The 26,590-nt window shown below is 48.1% G+C and overlaps 3 protein-coding genes across 3 annotated transcripts in view; 1 reads left to right on the forward strand and 2 right to left on the reverse strand.

The window, feature by feature from the left end:
* The window catches only part of ecm2 (extracellular matrix protein 2, female organ and adipocyte specific), a 34,970-nt gene extending 19,611 nt beyond the window's left edge, over positions 1-15,359 (reverse strand). Inside the window, exons 1-5 of the mRNA XM_056272780.1 lie at positions 15,218-15,359; positions 6,534-6,668; positions 5,865-6,023; positions 3,443-3,631; positions 926-1,633 (exon numbers count right to left, since the gene is read on the reverse strand). Of these exons, the coding sequence (XP_056128755.1) occupies positions 926-1,633; positions 3,443-3,631; positions 5,865-6,023; positions 6,534-6,666 (1,189 nt within the window). The 5' untranslated portion in view covers positions 6,667-6,668; positions 15,218-15,359. The remainder of the gene's footprint in view (positions 1-925; positions 1,634-3,442; positions 3,632-5,864; positions 6,024-6,533; positions 6,669-15,217) is intronic.
* The window catches only part of cenpp (centromere protein P), a 164,883-nt gene extending 143,288 nt beyond the window's left edge, over positions 1-21,595 (forward strand). The window contains exons 7-9 of the mRNA XM_056272782.1: positions 19,807-19,886; positions 20,021-20,112; positions 20,378-21,595. Of these exons, the coding sequence (XP_056128757.1) occupies positions 19,807-19,886; positions 20,021-20,112; positions 20,378-20,496 (291 nt within the window). The 3' untranslated portion in view covers positions 20,497-21,595. The remainder of the gene's footprint in view (positions 1-19,806; positions 19,887-20,020; positions 20,113-20,377) is intronic.
* A 1,074-nt stretch (positions 21,596-22,669) lies between these two features.
* Positions 22,670-26,590, reverse strand: part of ippk (inositol 1,3,4,5,6-pentakisphosphate 2-kinase) — a 43,155-nt gene continuing 39,234 nt past the window's right edge. Inside the window, exon 14 of the mRNA XM_056273823.1 lies at positions 22,670-24,869. Coding sequence (XP_056129798.1) covers positions 24,623-24,869 — 247 coding nt within the window. The 3' untranslated portion in view covers positions 22,670-24,622. The remainder of the gene's footprint in view (positions 24,870-26,590) is intronic.

Raw genomic sequence — 26,590 nt, forward strand, 5'->3', positions numbered from 1 at the left:
AGGTCTGATTGAATTGAGTCACAGTGTGTGCATCTACCTCAGGCGTGTACTATGTCAGTAAGTTGCTAACGTGTATTTCAGCATCTCTGATATATTCTCTGCACCACTGCACCTTATCACCTCTTATTTCTCCTGTATAAGTCAGTCCTTGTGTATATATGTGAATCAGATCAGAATACTTTATTAGATAGATATATAGATATTTATTTAGAAGGTTGTTGTGTTGTAGTGCTGTTATTCTATGTTAAGTACGCTGAGAGAGCCACCAAACCGAAGTCACATTCCATGTAGTGCAAACCTACATGGCCAATAAACATGGTTCTGATTCTGATGTGTGTTTACACCTTATAGTCATGTATTTTTCCTGCTCCAGAAAATATATCCAGATTCAGATCACATGTTCATGTTATGTTAAAACTGAGTCATGAGTTCAGAGCATCCCTATCAAACACCGCCGCCATTACATGTGTAGACACCTAACCCCTGTTGTCGTTGTGTGTGTGTGTGTGTGTGTGTGTGTGTGTGTGTGTGTGTGTGTGTGTAGACCAGAAATAGTCCAGGTCAGTGGTAAATCTCGTTTGTGGTATTTCAGGTAGGCTAACAAGTCACTACTTGTGCTGTTCAGCACTCTGCAGATGATGAGTTGTGGGTACAGGGAGATTCAGCAGGCATGTCTACACCACGTCTGTCAACAGCACTAATAATTATGATAATAATCCTAAAATTACCCTCCCAGCTCAGGTGCACAGGTAGCCAGACAAAACCATTTGTAGTAGCTCATTGTGTAGGATTTCATTGTGGCTCGAGGAGACCGCAACAATTATAGCATTACAGTAGTACTGGTAGTAGTAGCTGTGGTTGTTGTAGTATTAGTAGTACTAGTAGTACAGTAGTATCAATAGTAGTGGTAGTGGTAGTCACTAACCTTCCAGGCTGAGTGATTTGAGTTCCTGCATAGCCAGAGGAGGGAAGTAGTTCAGTTTGGCATTGTCACATGTCATTGTGACATCAGTAACATCACATCCTGGAGGAAGTCCCACCCTCCTAGACTCCTGCACCTCCTCCTCTCCCCGCTCCTGGTCAATTTGGGTGGGGGGTCGGGGTATGGGAGCAGGGAGGAGGTCTGGCTCCTTGGGTTCATGTGGAGACATCTGAAACACGTCTCCTCTCAACCACTCCTCCTCATCCTCTTCACCATCCTCCTCCTCCTCCAGAGCCCTCAGCTGCTCCCTTAGCTTCTCCTCCTGTCTCCTCCTCTCTTCCTCCTGTTTTCTTTCCTGCTCCCTGGCCTCTCTCTCCACCACCTCCTTTCTTCTCCTCTCCTCTTCCTGCTTCCTCCTCATCTCCTCCTCCTCCTCCATCAGTCGCCTCCTCTTCTCCTCTTCTTCTTTCTCCTCCTGCACCTTCAAAGCCTCCTCTTCCTGCCTCCTCCTCTCCTCCACCAGCCTCCTTTGTTCTTCTGCCTTTTCCTTCCTCTGTTTCCTCCTCCTTTTCCTCTCCCTCTCCTTCCTCCTTAGATGCTCCTCCTCCTCCTCCTCATGCCACAGGATGCGTTGGATCTCCTCTTGGGTCAGTGTAGTCATGGTGTCACCAGGGTCATTGGGAACTGGGGAGTCACCAGAGAGATCAGAGACTGAGGGGGTGGGGGAGGGGAGGGGGAGACAGAAATATAAGATATAGAGACAGACAGACAGAAGGGAAAGAGAGAGAGAAAGGTACAGCCAAACAGACAGGTAAGTGTGTGTTAGACAGCCATATAAACCTCAGACAGACAGAAAGCTCGACAGGTCCCCCTGTATACCACATAGCACCAGTAGCACTAGTAACACCAGTAGCACCAGTAACTCCAGGGGCACCAGTAGCACTAGTAACACCAGTAGCACCAGTAACTCCAGGGGCACCAGTAGCACTAGTAACACCAGTAGCACCAGTAACTCCAGGGGCACCAGTAGCACTAGTAGCACCAGTAACTCCAGGGGCACCAGTAGCACTAGTAACACCATTAGCACCAGTAACACCAGTAACTCCAGGGGCACCAGTAGCACTAGTAACACCAGTAACTCAAGTAACTCCAGGGGCACCAGTAGCACTAGTAACACCAATAGCACCAGTAACTCCAGTAACTCCAGGGGCACTAGTAACACCAGTAACACCAGTAGTTAATGAGAACACTGAACTACATATAGTCTTTATCATTGTAACAATAAAGGCTGAGAATTGGAATCAGACTGTTGATGTTAGCTCCACAGTGACATCATATCCTGTTTGTATGCAGCACATTTACATCATATCCTGTTTGTATGCAGCACGTTGAGAGATGCTTTCAAGTTAAAGCTGGACTGTGAAGGTGTCCATGGGGGGGAAAGCTTTATTTGCATCAAAAATTATTCAGAACTCTTCAGAAAATCTTTGTGGTATTAAGAAGCCTGCAGCGTTAGCATCTGCAGCGTTAGCATCTGCAGCATTAGCATCTGCAGTGTTAGCATCTGGACTTCAGTGTAGTGGCTTGGACATGAAGTAAATGTGTTTGCTTTGGTACAGGGCATCACTTTTCTCAGCAGTGCCAATAATATCCAAAACCTCCACAGGTCACCTTTAAAAAGCTGAATTATCTGATGCAGAGTTGCTTTAAAGATTCAGATCTATCATAACGTGTTATTAGATTAAAAGAATCATACAGTGAACAGCCAAAACAGTAAATCTTGCAGGCATCGTGAAAAATATGCCATTGTCAATAGCACTCGCCAGCAAACAGGAAACTGGTATGACCGCTGCAGTAGAAACCGGAAGTCATTAGACTACAGTTATGCACAGAGCTGATTGTATCTAGCCAATTACACTACTCTTCTGAGCCGTCCCGGTCGCTGCTGCACCCCCTCTAACAATCCGGGGAGGGCTGCAGACCACCACATGCCTCCTGGGATACATGTGGAGTCACCAGCCACTTCTTGTCACCTGACAGTGAGGACTTTCATCAGGAAGACGTAGCGCGTGGGAGGATCACGCTATTCCCCCCAGTTCCCCCTCCCCTCCGAACAGGTGCCCCGACCGACCAGAGGAGGCGCTAGTGCAGCGACCAGGACACACACCCACATCCAGCTTCTCACCCGCAGACACGGCCAATTGTGTCTGTAGGAACGCCCGACAAAGCCGGAGGTAACAGGGATTCGAACCGACGATACCCATGTTGATAGGCAACGGAATAGACCGCTACGCTACCCGGACGCCCCGAACGTTGAGATTATTATGATTTACTAACGGTTAGTTTAACCATCAGTTAGGCTAAGTTAGGTTACCAGTCTAGGTACCACTGTTTCCAACACAGGCATTGCTGATGAATGGACTTCAGTTGGCCAGTTGTTTTCAAAGCAGATCCAGAATTCCTGAGATGGTCATAGTGCCTCAAGAGATGTCATGGCGTTGCCACATGTTGTGTGTCTACCTGGCTCCATGCACACTGGACAGCAGTCCCCCGGTGGGGTGAAGGGGAAGTGGCAGTGCATTATGGGACAGGAGATCTCATCACAAACCGCCCGGCCTCCTGTGCAGCGACAGGTAACACAGGGCTTGGGAGACCACATGGCCTGGTCAAACATGGTGAGGCCCTTGTAGACACACTGGCCCTGCTTACCTGGATGGGACAAAGAGAGACAGAAGGATTCCTCGGGTTAGCTGGCTGTCTTCCTGCCTGTTTGTCTGTCCCTCTGTCTTTGTGTGTGTGACTGTCAGTACAGAGAAAGAGACAGACAGAAACAGAGAGTTGGGGGCAGAAGTTTAAGAAGCAAAACCTCTGGGGCTCGGTTCAGTTTTATGCTCCAATTACCATTAAACATTCACCATAAACCCTGCTTGTAAAATGTCTTCAGAATACACACAAACTCTCTCTCTCTCTCTCTCTCTCTCTCTCTCTCTCTCTCTCTCTCTCTCTGTCTCTCTCTCTCTTTCTGTGTGTCACACAGTACAGTATCATGCGAGCTGCGGTCTAAGTAGCCCCTGTTTCCATTCGTTGAGTTCAGCTGCATGATTATAATGTTTCAGACATGTCCTGGTGGTTTTAGTTATTTCCTTAAGGATCTTGAGCCAGATCACGCTCACAAGTGTGGTTACACTGTAAAAAATGTTAATCAACATAGGATCCAGAGAGACCACCACCTACACAGGACACACACTGGTCCAGTAACACCACCACCTACACAGGACACACACTGGTCCAGTAACACCACCACCTACACAGGACACACACTGGTCCAGTAACACCACCGCCTACATAGGACACACACTGGTCCAGTAACACCACCACCTACACAGGACACACACTGGTCCAGTAACACCACCGCCTACACAGGACACACACTGGTCCAGTAACACCACCGCCTACACAGAACACACAGTGGTCCAGTAAAACCACCGCCTACATAGGACACACACTGGTACAGTAACACCACCGCCTACATAGGACACACACTGGTACAGTAGCACCACCGCCTACACAGGACACACACTGGTCCAGTAACACCACCACCTACACAGGACACACACTGGTCCAGTAACACCAGGAGATTCTGGCTGTATTTTACTGTGAACAGACCCACACTACTGTCCCAGTAATCAGACTTTTAAAAAGACCAACTTTCACTGGCTGTTCTAGGAATCAGACTGTAAAAGACTTCTAACTCCCTGTCCCAGTACATGTGCTGTGTGTAGACATTGAGTTGTTTAGCAGTACTGTTAGCAGTAGGGGGATTTTGGTGTTAAATTGTGTTTCAGAGGAGCAAGAATGTATTCAAAAACCAATACACTGCCTGGTTTAAACTCAGACTAAAAACACGTAGTCCATTTAAACAGGAGTAATGAGGACTGGAGGCCACCACCATACTTTATAACTCTATTCTGGCTTTATTAAGCTATATTTCTAATTTACATACACTCTTCTACTACTACTACTACTACTAATACTACTACTACTTTCGGCTGCTCCTGTTAGGGGGCGCCACAGTGGATCATACATTTCCATCTCTTCCTGTCCTCTGCATCTTCCTCTGTCACACCGGCCACCTGCATGTCCTCCCTCACCACATCCATAAACCTCCTCTTTGGCCTTCCTCTTCTCCTCTTCCCTGGCAGCTCCATATTCAGCATCCTTCTCCCAATATACCCAGCATCTCTCCTCCACACATGTCCACACCATCTCAATCTTGCCTTGTGTCCTCTTCTTGGTCTCCAAAGTCATCCTACAGACCATCATCCAATGCTGCCTAGCTACGTTCTCCCCTGTCACCACCTTGCAGTCTCCAATTCCTTTCAGCTCGCGCCTCCTACATAAGATATAGTCCACCTGTGTGCACTTCCCTCCAGTCTTGTACGTCACCCTGTGTTCCTCCGTCTTCTTGAAATATGTATTCACCACAGCCATTTCCATCCTTTTCACAAAATCCACCACCATCTGTCCTTCCACATTCCTCTCCTTGACACCACACCTACCATCAGCTCTATTTCCTCCATCAACATACCCATTGTATCTTACATACTGTGATGTCCTTTATTTTAGATTTGACCTAATTTTTTATTTATATGTGTGCTTGTAAGTAAGACCAGTATTCACAGTGGATTATTCATCTCCAAATCTACTCTGACTCTGTAAGCAGCCAGATGTTTAGAGTAGAACTGTCAGTCTTCCAGGTGACTGCTGGCGTGATATTGGTAATCCAAAACTTGTACAAGGTAACTTGATGTCAAGAGATGTCAATGATGGGATGATTTAGGGTTTAGCTAACCTGGGATGGTGTTGTATTGGTTTAGCTAACCTGGAATGGTGTTGTATTGGTTTAGCTAACTTGGAATGGTGTTGTATTGGTTTAGCTAACCTGGGATGGTGTAACTGGAATGTTGTTCTGGCAGGCTCTTATAAGACTGGAGGAACAGAGGGTTTCCAGCATTTTTTCCTCCATTCAGCGGGATGTTGGGACCAGGAAGCAGCCTTGTGTTCAGTGGCCTGGAGCTCTCTGCTTTGGACACAGAATGGCCTGAAACACACACAGACAAAACCGTGTTGTTTATATTCTGACATGGTACCAATGCCCAGTAGAACCACAGTTTTCTACTGTTGGTTAGTGGGAGCTGACCAGTACAGCCTAGACAACACCAGACGTTTCGAGTAGAACACCAGATGTTTAGAATAGAATACCAGGCATTTAGAATAGAACACCAGACGTTTAGAGTAGAATACCAGACCAGACGTTTAGAATAGAATACCAGGCGTTTAAAATAGAATACCAGGCGTTTAGAATAGAATACCAGACGTTTAGAGTAACAGATGTTTAGAATAGAATACCAGTCGTTTAGAATAGAATACCATGCGTTTAGAATAGAATACCAGACGTTTAGAATAGAGTAACAGATGTTTAGAATAGAATACCAGACATTTAGAGTAGAATACCAGACGTTCAGAATAGAATACCAGAGTTTCGCAGCATGCAGCTAGAGGTGATTTTGTCTGCTTTATCTGTCAGGTCGGTGTGTAAAAATGCAGTTACCTTTTCCTGTCCTCCGCCTTCTCCCCCGTAGCTTTTCTCCATCCTGGTTCAGTGGTTGGCTCCTTCCCTCAGTCTCTGGTAGCATCAGCATCACCAGGAGACATAAACCAGCCAGAACAAACAACCACCTCATGCCTGCAAAACAGTCAACATGTAGACTCAGTTAACCGTTCACCAGTAGAGATCAGCCCTAGAGAACTGGTTAGCTAACAGTTCACTGATAGAGATCAGCGCTAGAGAACTGGTTAGCTAACAGTTGACCGGTAGAGATCAGCCCTAGAGAACTGGTTAGTTAACAGTTCACTGATAGATATTAGCCCTGGAGAACTGGTTAGTTAACAGTTGACCGGAAGAGATCAGCCCTGGAGAACTGGTTAGTTAACAGTTGACCGGAAGAGATCAGCCCTGGAGAACTGGTTAGTTAACAGTTGACCGGTAGAGATCAGCCCAGGGGAACTGGTTAGTTAACAGTTCACTGATAGATATTAGCCCTAGAGAACTGGTTAGTTAACAGTTGACCGGTAGAGATCAGCCCTGGAGAACTGGTTAATTAACAGTTCACTCATAGATATTAGCCCTGGAGAACTGGTTAGTTAACAGTTCACTCATAGATATTAGCCCTGGAGAACTGGTTAGTTAACAGTTCACTGATAGATATTATCCCTAGAGAACTGGTTAGTTAACAGTTCACTCATAGATATTAGCCCTAGAGAACTGGTTAGTTAACAGTTCACTGATATATGTTAGCCCTAGAGAACTGGTCAGTTAACAGTTCACCAGTAGAGATCAGCCCTAGAGAACTGGTTAGTTAACAGTTTACTGATAGAGATCAGCCCTGGAGATCTGGTTAGTTAACAGTTCACCAGTAGAGATCAGCCCTGGAGAACTAGTTCGTTAACAGTTCACCAGTAGAGATCAGCCCTAGAGAACTGGTTAGTTAACAGTTGACCGGAAGAGATCAGCCCTGGAGAACCGGTTAGTTAACAGTTGACCGGAAGAGATCAGCCCTGGAGAACCGGTTAGTTAACAGTTGACCGGAAGAGATCAGCCCTGGAGAACTGGTTAGTTAACAGTTGACCGAAAGAGATCAGCCCTGGAGAACTGGTTAGTTAACAGTTGACCGGAAGAGATCAGCCCTGGAGAACTGGTTAGTTAACAGTTGACCGGAAGAGATCAGCCCTGGAGAACTGGTTAGTTAACAGTTGACCGGAAGAGATCAGCCCTGGAGAACTGGTTAGTTAACAGTTGACCGGAAGAGATCAGCCCTGGAGAACTGGTTAGTTAACAGTTGACCAGAAGAGATCAGCCCTGGAGAACTGGTTAGTTAACAGTTGACCGGAAGAGATCAGCCCTGGAGAACCGGTTAGTTAACAGTTGACCGGAAGAGATCAGCCCTGGAGAACCGGTTAGTTAACAGTTGACCGAAAGAGATCAGCCCTGGAGAACTGGTTAGTTAACAGTTGACCGGAAGAGATCAGCCCTGGAGAACTGGTTAGTTAACAGTTGACCGGAAGAGATCAGCCCTGGAGAACTGGTTAGTTAACAGTTGACCGGAAGAGATCAGCCCTGGAGAACTGGTTAGTTAACAGTTGACCAGAAGAGATCAGCCCTGGAGAACTGGGTAGTTAACAGTTGACCGGAAGAGATCAGCCCTGGAGAACTGGTTAGTTAACAGTTCACCAGGCAAAGGTCCATGCCTGTAGTCTCCACTGAGCACAGGCCCAAGTGACAGAAGTCTTCCTTTAAGGTAATGGAGACAACTGTCCGCACGCTGTGTTCAGGTCTCACACACAGACACAAATCTACACTCACACACAGACACACAGACACAGACACAGACACACACACACACACACACACACACACACACACACAAAGACACACACAGAAAGACACACACAGACAGACAGACAGACAGACAGACACATACACACACACACACACACACACACACAAACAGACAGACAGACACACACACAAACAGACAGTCACACACACACACACACACACACACACGAAGACAGTCAGGCACATAGACAGACACACAAAGACAGATAGACACACACACACACAGGCAGGCAGACACACAGACAAGACACACACACACACACACACACAGGCAGGCAGACATACACAGACAAGACAGACACACACACACAAACACACACACAGAGCCACTCACACACACACACAGACAGACCCACACACACACACACACAGACATGAAGACAGATACACACACACACACACACACACACACACACACACACAGACATGAAGACAGATACACACACACACACACACACACATGAAGACAGATACACACACACACACACATGAAGACAGATACACACACACACACACACACACACACAGACATGAAGACAGATACACACACACACACACACACACACACACACACACACACACACACACACACACACATGAAGACAGACAGACGCAGACAGATACACACACACACACACAAACAGACAGACACAGAGAGACAGACAGACACACACACAAACAGACACACACAAAGACAAACAGACAGTCAGACACACACAAACATACACACACGAAGACAGACAGGCACACAGAGACAGGTAGACACACACACACACACACAGGCAGGCAGACAGACAGACACACAGACAAGACAGACAGACACACACACACAGAGGCACACACAGAGACATGAAGTCAGGCATACAGACACACACACACACACAGACATACACAGACAGACAGATGCACACACACACACACGCACACACACAGACACACACACACACACACACACACACACACACACACACACACACACACACACACACACACACACACACACACACACACACAGCCCAACAGACAGACAGGTTGAAGTGAATCAGAAGTGTCTACCTTCACCAGCTGAGCTCCACAGACAAAAAGATCGGTCATACATCCTGTGGGCCCTCATATAGGTCTGAGCTGGGCTGCTAATAGATGGTTCCCCTGTGTGTGTGTGTGTGTGTGTGTGTGTGTGTGTGTGTGTGTGTGTGTGTGTGTGTGTGTTGACATAATGACTAGTCTAAAGGCACAAAGGGAATCCTGTCATTAAAGAGATGTGACATTAAAACACACCTGATAGTTTGGTGTGTCTAAACGGCAGCGCTAGCAGATCAGGGGAAACCCTGGTGCATGATGGGAACGTGTGTCCGCATAGGCCTTCACACACTGATGCTCCATGGCTGTGGATTTAAAGAGATTTAAGTCTGAACAGTCCAGAACACGGCTGGTCTGTTTCGATGACCTTTTCTCTGCTGGAATGAAAGAATGAATCTGTTGAGGACAAATTGTTTACCCCGGCATGGACCATAACGATAATAGCAATAATACTATTAATTATGATAATGATGGATTTGGATGGGTGGAGGCTTGGGAAGATGGCGGCGCGAATCGATGTTTACGGCGGCCTCACCCAGTGCGGTCCATACAGTGTCTTTGTCCACATCTGCGTCTAAGTTTCTCTTCGTTTGATGGCTGGGAGAGCTTGGTCTGCTGCACCCTGTGGGCCCAGGGACCACGGCCCTGTCTGGAGCTGTGCTCAAAGAGGTAACACCGAGGGCGGTCTGACAGGACGTGGAAGCGGGACAGGCTAAGCTAACTGCTAGTCCATGCAGACCAGCAGTTCCAATAACACTGAGGGCGGTCTGGCAGCGGCCTCGCCTAGCCTTGACTGTTTTTAGCGTCATTGTGTGGAGTGCGGGGAGGTATGTTGAAGGTGTTTGGCTGGGAGAGCTGGTGTTGGATCGGCTGAGGGAGCCTGGTCTTCTGCGTCCGGTTAGCCCAGGAACCACGGCTCTGCCTGGAGCTGTGCCCGAAAAGGAAACACCAAGGGCGGTCTGACAGGATGTGGAAGCAGGGCAGGCTAAGCTAACTGCTAGCCCATGCAGATCGGGACTGGCGTTTGTTCTCTTGGACAGTGAAAAAAATTTGTATTTGATATGTTGGATATCCCTACATCATCCAACCTTCTCTCTCTCTCAAGAAAATGAGAGAGAGAGAAGGTTGGATGATGTAGGGATAGTGAATCAGGAAGTTCAGCGGATTAGCAAGGAGGAAGTGAGGGCAGCTATGAAGAGGATGAAGAATGGAAAGGCAGTTGGTCCTGATGACATACCTGTGGAGGCATGGAGATGTTTAGGAGAGATGGCAGTGGAGTTTCTAACTAGATTGTTTAACACAATCCTGGAAAGTGAGAGGATGCCTGAGGAGTGGAGAAGAAGCATACTGGTACCGATTTTCAAGAACAAGGGCGATGTGCAGAACTGTAACAACTACAGAGGTATAAAGTTGATCAGCCACAGCATGAAGATATGGGAAAGAGTAATAGAAGCTAGGTTAAGAGGAGAGGTGACGATTAGCGAGCAGCAGTATGGTTTCATGCCACGAAAGAGCACCACAGATGCGATGTTTGCTTTGAGAATGTTGATTGAGAAGTATAGAGAAGGCCAGAAAGAGTTGCATTGTGTCTTTGTAGATTTAGAGAAAGCTTATGACAGAGTACCGAGAGAGGAGGTGTGGTATTGTATGAGGAAGTCAGGAGTTGCAGAGAAGTATGTAGGAGTGGTGCAGGATACGTATGAGGGAAGTGTGACAATGGTGAGGTGTGCGGTTGGAATGACGGATGGGTTCAAGGTGGAGGTGGGATTACATCAAGGATCGGCTCTTAGCCCTTTCTTGTTTGCAATGGTGATGGACAGGTTGACGGACAAGATCAGGCAGGAGTCTCCATGGACGATGATGTTCGCGGATGACATTGTGATCTGTAGTGAGAGTAGGGTGCAGGTGGAGGAGAGCCTGGAGAGGTGGAGGTATGCACTAGAGAGAAGAGGAATGAAAGTCAGTAGGAGCAAGACGGAATACCTATGCGTGAATGAGAGAGAGGACAGTGGAATGGTCAGGATGCAAGGAGTGGAGGTGACAAAGACATCTGAGTTTAAATACTTGGGGTCAACTGTCCAAAGTAACGGGGAGTGCAGGAGAGAGGTGAAAAAGAGAGTGCAGGCAGGTTGGAGTGGGTGGAGAAGTGTGTCAGGAGTGATTTGCGACAGAAGGGTACCAGCAAGAGTTAAAGGGAAAGTTTACAAGATGGTTGTGAGACCAGCTATGTTATATGGTTTGGAGACAGTGGCACTGACGAAAAGACAGGAGGTGGAGCTGGAGGTGGCAGAGTTGAAGATGCTAAGATTTTCACTGGGAGTAACGAAGAAGGACAGGATTAGGAACGATTATATTAGAGGGACCGCTCAGGTTGGACGGTTTGGAGACAAAGAAAAGAGAGGCAAGATTGAGATGGCTTGGACATGTGTGGAGGAGAGATGCTGAGTATATTGGGAGAAGGATGCTGAATATGGAGCTGCCAGGGAAGAGGAGAAGAGGAAGGCCAAAGAGGAGGTTTATGGATGTGGTGAGGGAAGACATGCAGGTGGCTGGTGTGACAGAGGAAGACGCAGAAGAAAGGAAGAAATGGAAACGGATGATCCGCTGTGGCGACCCCTAACGGGAGCAGCCGAAAGTAGTAGTAGTAGATGTTGGATATATGTGTGTAGGTGAGAGTCGCCCTGAGATGCTGAAGGCTCTGGACATTGCTGAGCTGTCTTGGTTGACACGCCTCTTCAGTATCATGTGGAGGTCGGGGACAGTACCTATGGAGTGGCAGACTGGGGTGGTGGTTCCCATATTTAAAAAAGGGGACCGGAGGGTGTGCTCTAATTATCAGGGCATCACATTGCTCAGCCTCCCTGGGAAAGTCTACTCTAGGGTGCTGGAAAGGAGGCTCCGACCGATTGTTGAACCTCGGCTCCAGGAGGAACAATGCGGATTCTGTCCTGGCCGTAGAACAACGGACCAACTCTTCACCCTTGCGGAACTGCTGAGGGGGGCATGGGAGTTTGACCAGCCAGTCTACATGTGTTTTGTGGACTTAGAGAAGGCTTACGATCTTGTACCCCGGGGCACTCTGTGGGGGGTACTGCGGGAGTATGGGGTATCGGGGCAGTTGTTATAAGCCATCCGGTCCTTGTGTAACCAAAGTGAGAGCTGTGTCCACATTCCTGGCACAAAGTCAAACTTGATTTTGGTGGGTGTTGGACTCTGCCAAGGTTGTCTCTTGTCTCCGATTCTGTTTGTGATATTCATGGACAGGATCTCAAGGCGCAGCCAAGATGAGGGGTGTGTCCTTTTTGGGAACCTCAGGATTGCAGCTCTGCTCAGTGCAGATGATGTGGTTTTGTTGGCTTCATCAGAACGTGACCTCCAGCGCACTGGGGCGGTTTGCAGCTGAGTGTGAAATGGCCGGGATGAGAGTCAGCACCTCCGAGTCTGAGGCCATGATTCTCTACTGGAAAATGATGGACTGCTCCCTCCAGGTTGGGGATGAGTTGTTGCCTCAAGTGAAGGAGTTCAAGTATCTCGGGGTCTTGTTCCCGAGTGAGGGTAGGATGGCGCGGGAGATTGACAGGTGGATTGGTGCAGCATCAGCAGTAATGTGGACGTTGTACTGGACCGTTGTGGTGAAGAGGGAGCTGAGCCGGAAGGCAAAGCTCTCAGTTTACCAGTCAGTCTTTGTTCCAACCCTCACCTATGGTCATGAGCTTTGGGTAGTGACCGAAAGGGTGAGATCGCGGACACAAGCGGCTGAAAGGAGTTTCCTCCGTAGGGAGTCTGGACTCAGCCTTAGAGATAAGGTGAGGAGCTCGGACATCCGGAGGGAGCTTGGAGTAGAGCCACTGCTCCTTCACATCGAAAGGAGCCAGTTGAGGTGGTTCGGGCATCTGATTAGGATGCCTCCTGGGCTCCTTCCTTTGGAGGTTTACCGGGAACGGCCAACTGGGAGGAGACCCTGGGGTAGACCCAGAACTCGCTAGAGGGACTACATGTCCAATCTGGCCTGGGAACGCCTTGGGATCCCCCAGGAGGAGCTGGAGGGTGTTGCTGGGGAGAGGGACGTCTTAAGTGTCCTACTTAGCTTGCTGCCACCGCGGCCGACCCCGGAGAAGCTGCTGAAGATGAATTAATTAATTAATCAATAAATTAATTAATTGATGTTGGATATATGTAGTTTTGCAGTTTTTTTGTAGTTTGGATTTGTGTGTTCTTGTAGTTTGGATGTGTGTTTTGTCTTTGTGTTGCACTGCTGGGGGATGGGGGAAACAATATTTCATTTAATTTCATGTGCACAAGTGCATGAAATGAAACGACAAATAAATGTCCCTGATCCTTGATGGCTGTGTTGCTGTGTTGCTGTGTTGTTGTGTTGCTGTGTTGTTGTGTTGCTGTGTTGTTGTGTTGTTGCAGGAGAACAGCAGCAGGTTGATGTGACTTCTCCACCAGACAAACAGCACGACATGTAAAGTAATGCTGCTTATCTGCAGAAGAAAACAGTCCATTTCAGAAACACAGGAAGTTTGTATGAGAGAACCCTGGGGGGGGGGGGGTGGAGAGAGCGACAGAGAGACAGCCAGAGACAGAGAGGGAGAGAGAGACACACACAGAGAGACACGGAGAGAGAGACAGAGAGACACAGAGAGAGAGAGGGAGACAGAAAGACAGCGAGAGACACAGAGAGACACAGAGAGAGAGACAGAGACAGCGAGAGAGGCAGACAGACAGACAGACAGACAGAGAGAGAGAGACAGCGAGAGAGAGAGCGAGAGACAGAGAGAGACAGAGAGCCAGAGACAGCGAGAGAGGCAGACAGACAGAGAGAGAGACAGCGAGAGACAGAGAGAGAGAGACAGAGAGAGACAGAGAGACACAGCGAGAGACAGAGAGAGAGAGAGAGAGAGAGAGAGAGAGAGAGAGAGAGAGAGAGAGAGAGAGAGAGGGAGCCACAGAGAGAGAGGGAGAGAGAGAGAGAGAGACAGAGAGACAGCGAGAGAGAGACAGAGAGAGAGAGACAGAGAGAGAGAGAGACAGCGAGAGACAGAGAGAGAGAGAGACAGCGAGAGACAGAGAGAGAGAGACAGAGAGAGAGAGAGACAGAGAGACAGCGAGAGAGAGACAGAGAGAGAGAGACAGAGAGAGAGAGAGACAGAGAGAGAGAGAGACAGCGAGAGAGAGAGACAGAGAGAGAGAGAGACAGCGAGAGACAGAGAGACACAGCGAGAGACAGAGAGAGAGAGACAGAGAGAGACAGAGAGAGACAGAGAGAGAGAGACAGAGAGAGACAGAGAGAGACAGAGAGAGAGAGGGAGCCAGAGCCAGAGAGAGAGAGAAATATCCCCACTTAGTGGAGAGAAAGAAAAGAATGGAAAGTATTTGGAGGAGGGAGTCTGGATGGCTGGGCTCAGATGGAGAGACGTCCACTCTGAACACACACAAGATATAAATAACCTGGCAGGGTCTAGAGATGTGTGTGTGTGTGTGTGTGTGTGTGTTGCTAATCTTCAGTAATGGCAGTCAGATGGTATTTAGTAGCTCCAACTGTAGCTGCTCTCTAGTTGGAATGTGAGTCCTCACACAGTGTGCAGGTGAGTGTGCGTTCACATGAAACTCCACATGAGTAACAATAATGTGACCTGTTGTCAGTACTCAACACAACACACGCAGACACGCTGACCTGCAACATGCAACCCTACACACACACACACACACACACACACACACACACAGACGGGATATAAGTTGTACATTACCAGTAGTGTGACTGCAGACTGGAGAAATGATCAGGGCCAGTTCTCTGTCCCGACTCCTCTTCTCTGGCTCTTCTCTGGCTCTTCTCTGGCTCTTCTCTGGCTCTTCTCTGGCTCTTCTCTGACTCTTCTCTGGCTCTTCTCTGACTCTGCCAGGAGCTGCAGGAGAGCCGATGTCTGCACCACTGCGTAGGTGTGTGTGCGTCAGTATGCAGAGCAGAGCTTGTCTGTAGTCCGGCGGTGTGGGTCGGGACTTGTTCTGTTCATCAGACTCGAGTCTGGAGAGAGTCTGTCTTCCAAGCTGCTGCAGCAGACGAGCAAGAGTCAGGCGGAGGTGAAGATTACAACTTATGGTGTCACACAGTTTGAGCGCTGAGAGACCAAGACAGGTCAGTTCCACAATGGTGGAGATAATGGAGATGTGTCTACAGATAAGCAGAGGTCATGAACCTGAGGGTGGAGATGTGCTTACAGATAAGCAGAGGTCATGAACCTGAGGGTGGAGATGTGTTTACAGATAAGCAGAGCTCAGTGATATGATGGTGGAGGTGTGTTTACAGATAAGCAGAGCTCAGTGATATGATGGCGGAGATGTGTTTACAGATAAGCAGAGGTCATAAACCTGATGGTGGAGGTGTGTTTACAGATAAACAGAGGTCATGAACCTGAGGGTGGAGATGTGTTTACAGATAAGCAGAGGTCATGAACCTGATGGTGGAGGTGTGTTTACAGATAAACAGAGCTCAGTGATATGATGGCAGAGATGTGTTTACAGATAAGCAGAGGTCATGAACCTGATGGTGGAGATGTGTTTACAGATAAGCAGAGGTCATGAACCTGAGGGTGGAGATGTGTTTACAGATAAGCAGAGGTCATGAACCTGATGGTGGAGGTGTGTTTACAGATAAGCAGAGGTCATGAACCTGAGGGTGGAGATGTGTTTACAGATAAGCAGAGGTCATGAACCTGATGGTGGAGGTGTGTTTACAGATAAGCAGAGCTCAGTGATATGATGGCAGAGATGTGTTTACAGATAAGCAGAGGTCATGAACCTGATGGTGGAGATGTGTTTACAGATAAGCAGAGGTCATGAACCTGAGGGTGGAGATGTGTTTACAGATAAGCAGAGCTCAGTGATATGATGGTGGAGGTGTGTTTACAGATAAGCAGAGCTCAGTGATATGATGGCGGAGATGCGTTTACAGATAAGCAGAGGTCATGAACCTGATGGTGGAGGTGTGTTTACAGATAAGCAGAGGTCATGAACCTGATGGTGGAGGTGTGTTTACAGATAAGCAGAGGTCATGAACCTGAGGGTAGAGATGTGTTTACAGATAAGCAGAGCTCAGTGATATGATGGCGGAGATGTTCTGAGGTGATAATTACTGGGCAGTCTGGCAGAAGACAGGCTGGTTGAACTGCTGGTGTGTGACTTGTCATTACAGCAGACTAACAGATTTATGGTGAGATGCTGACCAGAGACCAGATCACAGGTCCTTCATCACCACCTTTAAAGTCTGAAAATATATTGTTCATTTCATCAGGATCCAAATGAATTTACATATTTTCATTTTGAACACTTTCGTTGGGTTTTCAGAATGGAGATGAGATGCTGGTTGTGGTGGAGCTTTGTTGTCTAGTCAGAACACACTGCAGCCATGAGGCATTCTGATCACAGTTAAATGAATCAGAATGAAAGTAAAGAGTGAAGCTGGACTGAGGTGTTGTGTTTTAAGTGCAGCCTCTCTGTCGTCCCTCTTCACACCACAGACATACCCTGTTCATCTGATGGACCTCTGATACTGTCTTCCTTACACTCTGCTAACCAACATCAACTCTAGAGAGCCTGGAACCCTGACCCCTAACCCCAACCAACATCAACTCTAGAGAGCCTGGAACCCTTACCCTAACCCTAACCCTGACCAACATCAACTCTAGAGAACATGGAACCTTGACCCTAACCCTAACCAACATAAACTCTAGAGAGCCTGGAACCCTGACCCCTAACCCTAACCAACATCAACTCTAGAGAGCCTGGAACTCTAACCCTGATCCTAACCTTGACCCTAACCAACATCAACTCTATAGAGCCTGGAACTCTAACCCTGATCCTAACCTTGACCCTAACCAACATCAACTCTATAGAGCCTGGAACCCTGACCCTAACCCTAACCAACATCAACTCTAGAGAGCCTGGAATCCTGACCCTAACCCTGACCAACATTAATTCTAGAGAGCCTGGAACCCTGACCCCTAACTCTAACCAACATCAACTCTAGAGAGCCTGGAACCCTGACCAAAATCAACTCTAGAGAACATGGAACTTTGACCCTAACCCTAACCAACATAAACTCTAGAGAGCCTGGAACCCTGACCCTAACCCTGACCAACATCAACTCTAGAGAACATGGAACCTTGACCCTAACCAACATAAACTCTAGAGAGCCTGGAACCCTGACCCCTAACCCTAACCAACATCAATTCTAGAGAGCCTGGAATTCTAACCCTGATCCTAACCTTGACCCTAACCAACATCAACTCTATAGAGCCTGGAACCCTGACTCTAACCCTAACCCTGACCTTAACCCTAACCCTAACCAACATCAACTCTAGACAGCCTGGAACCCATTTGATCTCACCAGAAACTAAACGTGGCTGAAGCAGAGCAGAAAAAGATAATGCATGCAGCATGCATTATCTTGCATCATGTATTATCTTTATCTTGCAGCCTGCTGCATGTATTATCTTGCAGCATGTAGTATCTTGCATCATGCATTATATTTCTGCCTGCTGCGTGCATTATCTTGCAGCGTGCATTATCTTATGTGCATTATCTTGCAGCATGCATAATGTTGCTGCCTGCTGTAGTCAACGCTCATTCTAATTTACCAGCAGAGTATTCATGAAAATATTGCTGCACAGCAAAGACAAGGAGCATGCTCACTGTTAGACGTCCCTTCTCTCTCTCTCTAATGTACACACACACGAACACACATGAACACACACATGCACACACACACATGAACACGCACACACACATGCACACACACGCACAATCCCCTGTCATTAGGCAATAGGCTGTGGTGTGTGTGTGAGTCAGCTAGCAGGTATCTGCAGCTGCTGACCTGTGTGTGAGAAAGACACAGAGAGTCGGAGAGAAGCAAACTGTGGGACAGAAGGAGGAGGAAGACATGAAGAGAACAGCAGATGTCTTCTCCTTCTCTGTGTAGCTGTCTGACTTTCAGTACATCTCTGAATCTTCACTAGATTGATTTTGCTGACTTCCTCCTGAAGTAAACAAGGACTGGTTTTATTCTGTTCGTCCCCTCTCACTGTCTCTCTGTCTCTCTGTCACTCATCTGTCTTTGTCTCTCTCTCACACACACACACACACACACACTCTCTCTCACTCCTGTCTCTCTCTGTCTCTCTCGCCTTCTGTCTCTCCTCTCTCTCTCTTGTCTCTCTCCTCAGTCTCTCTTCTCTGTCTGTCTCTGTCTTTCCTCTGTCTCTGTCTCTCCTCACTGTCTCTGTTTCTGTGTTTCTTCTGTTTCCTCTGTTTCTGTCTCTCCTCTCTGTTTCTGTCTCTCCTCTCTGTTGCCATCTGTCTCTGTCTCTCCTCTCTCTCTCTGTTTCTCCTCTCTGTCATTGTCTCTGTTTCTGTCTCTCCTCTCTGTTTCTGTCTCTCTGTCACTCATCTGTCTTTATCTCTCTCTCTCACACACACACACACTCTCTCTCTCACTCCTGTCTCTGTCTCTCTCGCCTTCTGTCTCTCCTCTCTCTCCTCAGTCTCTCTTCTCTGTCTGTCTCTGTTTCTGTCTTTGTCTCTGTCTCTCCTCACTGTCTCTGTTTCTCCTCTCTGTCATTGTCTCTGTTTCTGTCTTTCCTCTGTTTCTGTCTCTCCTCTCTGTCTCTGTCTCTTGCTGTCTCTGTCTCTCCTCTCTGTTTCTGTCTTTCCTCTGTTTCTGTCTCTCCTCTGTTTCTGTCTCTCCTCTCTGTCATTGTCTGTCTCTCTTGTGGGCAGGTTCAGTCAGACCAGGCCAGTCTGGCGCCGTAGCGTTTCACATTACTGCATCGGAACATAAGGATTCAGATGTTCCACCTCTGGACTGGTTGGTGTGTTTCACCACTCAGCTGGGAATTGTAGTTCTCTGACAGTAAACGTCACACTGATTAATGCTTTGGAAAACTACAACGTGGTAATCACAGCAAAAGGCTCCAAGTCTTCTCACACTTCATATTCCACTCAGTAAGCTGCTTCTCTTCAAGTCTCTCAATTTATTTTCACCACACGTTGAGGATTGTAATCAGATTACTAAATGTAATCAGATGAGTAAAACTAGCTCAGGGTTGATATTCACTGAGGACACAAGTCTAAGACACATCCGTCATCTCTGTCCCCCTCCCAGATGGGTTCCCACCCAGACAGACCTGCTGGGGGGTGGAGTCACGTGTCTAACTGACCAGAGTCAATACGTCACATCTGGAAATGAGTCACATGACACAGGATCATACACTGCCATCTTATTCCATATCAGATGAAGGTCATCGCTCATATTCTTCTCCTTTTGCTTTCCGTCTCTCTCCAGGAGAAGTACCCACAAGTGGTCTCTCTCCCTGGAGGCTGCAGGTCAGAGGTCATGACACTACACCACCCTCAACTTCCTGGGTAGGAGACATCATTTCCTCCTTCTGTGTTTAATTGCAGCTGACTCTCAATTTGTCCGTTCTGCTTTCTATCTGCACTTTACTGCCTGTTCTTTACTGTCTGTTCTCTGTCCTGTCTGGTACGTCTGTCTGCAGTTGTATCCTATTGGTCCATTGGTCAGTGGAGGTGACCAGGGAGGGTGGAGTCACTCCTAAAATTGACCTGCTGACCAAGATCCCAGAGACAGGTGAAAATACACACTACTTCATATTTGTATACATACCTTAATATCTGTACACAGTACACTACCTTCATATCAATTTGCGGTAGATACAGTATGGAACTGCTAACTGTACTGCTGGTCTAGTACCGGTTTAGTACTTGTAGAGTGCAACACTGTGTTACTGCAGGTGTGCAGAGTTCATACAGTCTGCAGTGTAAGTACTGAAGTATAACAGAATAGTTTTTTCCTAGTCCACAAAGCTGTTTGTGTGTCTCTTTGTGTTTGGCAGCGTTGCAGTTGGGTTCAGCCCAGGCCATAGAGGGTGCTCCTGAGGCCTTCCACAGCCTGCTGAGGATTCTGGGAACAGAGGCGGCTTTAGAAAGTCTCATTATGGCTGTCAGCACTTAATGCTACACAACACATATACTGTCTGTTCATACAATGACTTAAAACACAAAACATTCTTTTTTAAATATAATCACAATATGTGTCTTCTGTTAACCTGTCAGCTGTTACTGTAATGTTGAAATATACCGAGTCTCACCCAGGAGCTGAGTCTCATCTAGCTGAGTCTCACCCAGGAGCTGAGCCTCATCCAGGTGTCAGGAGCTTCAGTGTGTACCTGTTGTAACAGCACATAGGATCTGTCTGCATGGTCATGTTTAGTCTGTGAAACCAGAGAACACCGCCCACAGGAAGGCTGGTCAGCAAACCTTCCGCCAGGAGTCAACCCTGTGTCTGTTCATATTCATGTGTCCATGTTGTCCCAGAACATTAAGTTTTTGCTATTAAAACCTTCAGCGTTCAGGTTTCACAGCCCTCTTCAGGTCTTCTTACAGGTGCACAGTAACGAGACAGGAGAGTGTTGGTCCGATAGAAAATCTTTATTGAATATAAAGAGCTCTATTGAGGTCGCTCTGCTCTTCTCTCAGCAGGGACAGAAGCAAAAAGCTCGTTCATCAGGAGCTAAAAAAATAAATAATTTAAATACAAAAAGTCAGACAGCAGTGTCCCCTTTGTATTCTGAAATAGTTTTATCTTCTGTTCTGTACAGACACACACATTAGAAGATGCTTGGTATCACAGTGCTTGTGATGTTTTCTAAGAGTTAATAAACCATCCATCCTCCTGCCCAGGATACACCGGCAAAACTTAAAGGCAATTCATTCTGGGTCTCTTCATATTTTAACCAAAAACAAGTACACCCTTAATTGTCTACGGTCCAGTTCTCACACTGCCATGTAAAAGAAGACTAAACCAGATTCTCCGTTTAGACTGAACATCAGATCTGGATCCGACTCCAGCATCTGAAGTCAGGTTTTCCCTCAGTGAGGCGAGGTGTCTCCCCTGCCTCATTAAGTGAAGTTACCTGTAGCATCACTCAAATGAGCTCATCAGAAGCCCATAGGAAGCCCATGAGAAGCTCACCAGAAGCCCATCAGGCTCATCAGAAGCTCATCAGAAGCCCATGAGAAGCTCACCAGAAGCCCATAGGAAGCCCATCAGAAGCCCATGGGAAGCTCACCAGAAGCCCATAGGAAGCCCATCAGAAGCTCATCAGAAGCCCATGAGAAGCTCACCAGAAGCCCATAGGAAGCCCATCAGAAGCCCATGGGAAGCTCACCAGAAGCCCATAGGAAGCCCATCAGAAGCCCATGGGAAGCTCACCAGAAGCCCATAGGAAGCCCATCAGAAGCCCATGAGAAGCTCACCAGAAGCCCATCAGGCTCATCAGAGGCTCATCAGAAGACCACCAGAAGCTCATCAGCTCAGTGGTTGGTTTAGTCTGTCCTCCTGCTGTCTGTCTGTCTGCACAGGCCATATCCATCACCCACAAAACAACGGAGGAAACAGATGGGAGTGGCTACCAGCAGTTTGTCAGTCAAAAGGAGGTGACGTGATTGATTGTGTAACCGGCTGCTAAAATGTGAAGCTGCAGCAAAATGACAACAGGAGGACACATCTCAAGTGTTAGCAGGTCTTAGGAAAGGTAAAGGTCCACCAGGAGCACAGGAGAAGATGGGACATCATCAGTTAACCACAGCTTGCAGACAACAGGAGCGTCTACCCAGTTCAAGTCAGACTGGAATTAGAAGTCAGCTCCCGCTGGAGGAGATAGGAACCGTTTCTAGGCTAAGTGCTGCTGTGCTACACAGGATGTGTAGTGCCTGAAGATCCCTGCAGGTCCTGAACTCGGCATGTCCAACAACCCGACTGCAGCAGGACCCAGGTTGTCTGGGATTACGGTAAATCCACGGCTGAATTTACACACACTGAATCCATGTGTAAATGTCTGTGGCCCAAACCTGATCTGGTGTCTGTTTACAGACTAAACCAGATTTAAACACACGGGCACCAAGACAACGTATCAGGAGCCGAAACTCGAGAATTTTACTCTCTTGTACTTTTATAGTGAGACATAACAAGTAAAGAATCTTGGACCACACAGACCTCAACAGCAGATTCTGGTGTAAAAGACCCACACTCTCAACAGGTCCAGACACGAACACATTCAGAGACTCCATCTCTGTCCTGCTGCAACCTCTGCACACACACACACACACACACACACACACACACACACACACACACACACACACACACCTGACACCGCTGTCAAGATGCATCAACCAGAAGTCGCTTATGCCACCAAACACTGAGTCCGTCCCTCTGTCTCTCTACTTGTGTGTCTGTCTGTCTACATGTGTAGACGGTACACAGAGCTGGACCTCTGCTCCACACTGTGCTGTGCAGCTGGTCACATGGGACCTGTTTACACTGAACCTGACCGGTCCACTGATCCTACCAGGACTTACTTAATAGAATAGAGTAGAATACTCTTTATTAGTCATTCTGTACATACATACAAATGAACTTCACTCTGCATGTAACCATCCCAGCTGTGTAGCGAGCAGCAGTGGGCAGTCGCTGTGCAGCACCCGGGGACCATCTCCAGTTCGTCTTGCCATGCCTCAGTCAGGGGCACAGACAGGAGTGTTAACCCTAACATGCATGTCTTTTTGATTAAACCTTAATTAGTTTGACTGAAATAGGAAGACCTGAGCCAGGACCAGTGGGTGAAAGAGAGCTGGCAGAAGTCTGATCAGGTGAACTCAGTTTGACAGATCCAGCTGACTAAGCTGAATGGAAACAGGAGCCATAAAATACAACCTCAACAATCTAGAGGAGCCAGTCTATAGGGCAGGAACTCATCTTCCTGTCTAGACCTGGTCCACATCTACTCAAACAGACGTCTGACCACTCCAAACCAGTCTGACCTCCAAACCCCAGTGGGACTGGCAAGGGGGTCAGAGGGAGGAGTCAGGGGAGGTGCAGCGTTTCCATAGAGGAGATGTACTGAGATCTGCTCAGCACACAAACACCAACAAGCTCATCCAGACACCAGCTCATCTCCTAAAAACACCTGCAGTCAAAGCAAAGCATTGTGGGTCACAGCAGGAGTCCACTTGTGTGACTAGTGTCACACACAATCACACAAGCAACCACAAATAGCAACCAGCAGTCGTCGTCCCCCCCCCCCCCCCGCGCGCGCACACACACACACACACACACACACAGAGGTTGCTAAGTAACCATATTTATAAAGTTGTTCATGTGACCATGGCGGCGTTCTGAAAGCCACCATCTTCCCTGTCGTGTTCCAGAGAAGAGATGAAGACCACCCGAACTCCTCAACCCTCTCTTCACCTACATTCACTCCAACCATCTTCCCTGTCGTGTTCCAGAGAAGAGATGAAGACCACCCGAACTCCTCAACCCTCTCTTCACCTACATTCACTCCAACCATCTTCCCTGTCGTGTTCCAGAGAAGAGATGAAGACCACCCGAACTCCTCAACCCTCTCTTCACCTACATTCACTCCAACCATCTTCCCTGTCGTGTTCCAGAGAAGAGATGAAGACCACCCGAACTCCTCGCCCCTCTCTTCACCTACATTCACTCCAACTCATGTGGATATGACATCAGAAGTACACCAGAAACAAGGATGAATTGCTCTCAGCAGCGTTGCCATGGAGAATAAAGGCAAAAAAAATAAAAAATAAATTAAAAGGGAGTGGTAAGATTTGGGGGAGGGGTCGTTCACACGGCAACGCTAACCATCCAGGAAGTGAACTGCAACCCATCACCAAAATAAAGGAAATGAAGAAGAAGCCCAGTTAATTTCCAATAACTATAAAAACCGCAGAAGAGGAGAGAGATTCTATACAACAGTCAAGCTTGTGTCTGAGCCCAGGACAGCCCAGCGGAGTGCTCGCCGCACGCTTACTCTTCTGCTAACCGTTAGCCGCCATGTTAGCGCCACAGCTCTGAAACTCATTTAGTACTGCTGTATCTCTACTTCAAAGAGTCCATTAGTTTAGTTAGTGACGGGAGGTGTCAGTGTTGGACAGCAGACCTCCGGCATATTGACTCTAGAACTGAAGCACCAACATGGCGTCTGTTCTCCCTGTCCTATTCAGACTTAATCTCAGGCCTGGCGTAGTGCTGCTCTACTTCAGAGGGTTGGTTGAACTCAAACAGGGTGGAAGAGGAGCATGCAGTCCTCCCTCTCTCTGTCCACCGCTGTGTAGAGACTCTGGCATGGCGGCATTGAGTCCTTGGGCAAGGCACCTCTGGTCCTAAGGTAGTAAGAGACAATCTTCTGATCCAGGCGGTGCTGCTGAGGAATGCTGTCCCACGGCTTTGGGTCGAGGTCCAGGATGGAGACAGAGAAAGAGACCCCGGGAGGTCTAGAGGAGTGGAACTCCTGACTGGATAGACTGGAGGAAGAGAGAGAGAGAGAGAGAGAGAGAGAGAGAGAGAGAGAGAGAGAGAGAGGGACAGGAAGTAGAGTTAAAAGCAGCTTTGCAGAGCAGCGAAGGCGTAGCTTAGTCAGTATGGACAGAGGATTGAACCTTCAGCTTATCACATCCCAGGACAAAGCGGCTCTCACGCCTCCTCCCACCAACACACGATCAGGTTTCTACATGTGTCTTAAGGCGGGCTGTTAAATACCGGAGAGCCTTATGGAAAAACAGGAGCTCCCCTGAAAACAGGATTCGGGAATTTTGGGGATCTCTAAAAACATAATTTACTACATTTTTGGAGCCGCAATAGTTCTACGTGCAGGGGGCGTCCGGGTAGCGTGGTGGTCTGCTCCGTTACCTACCAACACGGGGATCGCCGGTTCGAATCCCCGTGTTACCGCCGGCTTGATCGGACGTCCCTACAGACACAGTTGGCCGTGTCTGTAGGTGGGAAGCCGGATGTTGTGTGTCCTGGTCGTTGCACTAGCGCCTCCTCTGGTCGGACGGGGCAACTGGGGGGAATAGCGTGATCCTCCCACACGCTATGTCCCCTTAGTGAAACTCCTCACTGTCAGGTGAAAAGAAGCAGCTGCACACCATCCATCCATTATCCAAACCCCCACACCATCCACCCATTATCCAAACCCCCACACCATCCGTCCATTATCCAAACCCCCACACCATCCGTCCATTATCCAAACCCCCACACCATCCGTCCATTATCCAAACCCCCACACCATCCGTCCATTATCCAAACCCCCACACCATCCGTCCATTATCCAAACCCCCACACCATCCGTCCATTATCCAAACCCCCACACCATCCGTCCATTATCCAAACCCCCACACCATCCGTCCATTATCCAAACCCCCACACCATCCGTCCATTATCCAAACCCCCACACCATCCATCCATTATCCAAACCCCCACACCATCCATCCATTATCCAAACCCCCACACCATCCATCCATTATCCAAACCCCCACACCATCCATCCATTATCCAAACCCACACACCATCCGTCCATTATCCAAACCCCCACACCATCCGTCCATTATCCAAACCCCCACACCATCCGTCCATTATCCAAACCCCCACACCATCCGTCCATTATCCAAACCCCCACACCATCCGTCCATTATCCAAACCCCCACACCATCCGTCCATTATCCAAACCCCCACACCATCCGTCCATTATCCAAACCCCCACACCATCCGTCCATTATCCAAACCCCCACACCATCCGTCCATTATCCAAACCCCCACACCATCCATCCATTATCCAAACCCCCACACCATCCACCCATTATCCAAACCCCCACACCATCCACCCATTATCCAAACCCCCACCACCATCCATCCATTATCCAAACCCCCACACCATCCACCCATTATCCAAACCCCCACACCATCCACCCATTATCCAAACCCCCACAACATCCATCCATTATCCAAACCCCCACCACCATCCACCCATTATCCAAACCCCCACAACATCCATCCATTATCCAAACCCCCACACCATCCATCCATTATCCAAACCCCCACACCATCCGTCCATTATCCAAACCCCCACACCATCCGTCCATTATCCAAACCCCCACACCATCCGTCCATTATCCAAACCCCCACACCATCCATCCATTATCCAAACCCCCACACCATCCACCCATTATCCAAACCCCCACACCAT

Source organism: Lampris incognitus, chromosome 2 (genome assembly GCF_029633865.1).
Source record: "Lampris incognitus isolate fLamInc1 chromosome 2, fLamInc1.hap2, whole genome shotgun sequence".
Taxonomy (NCBI): Eukaryota; Metazoa; Chordata; class Actinopteri; order Lampriformes; family Lampridae; genus Lampris; species Lampris incognitus.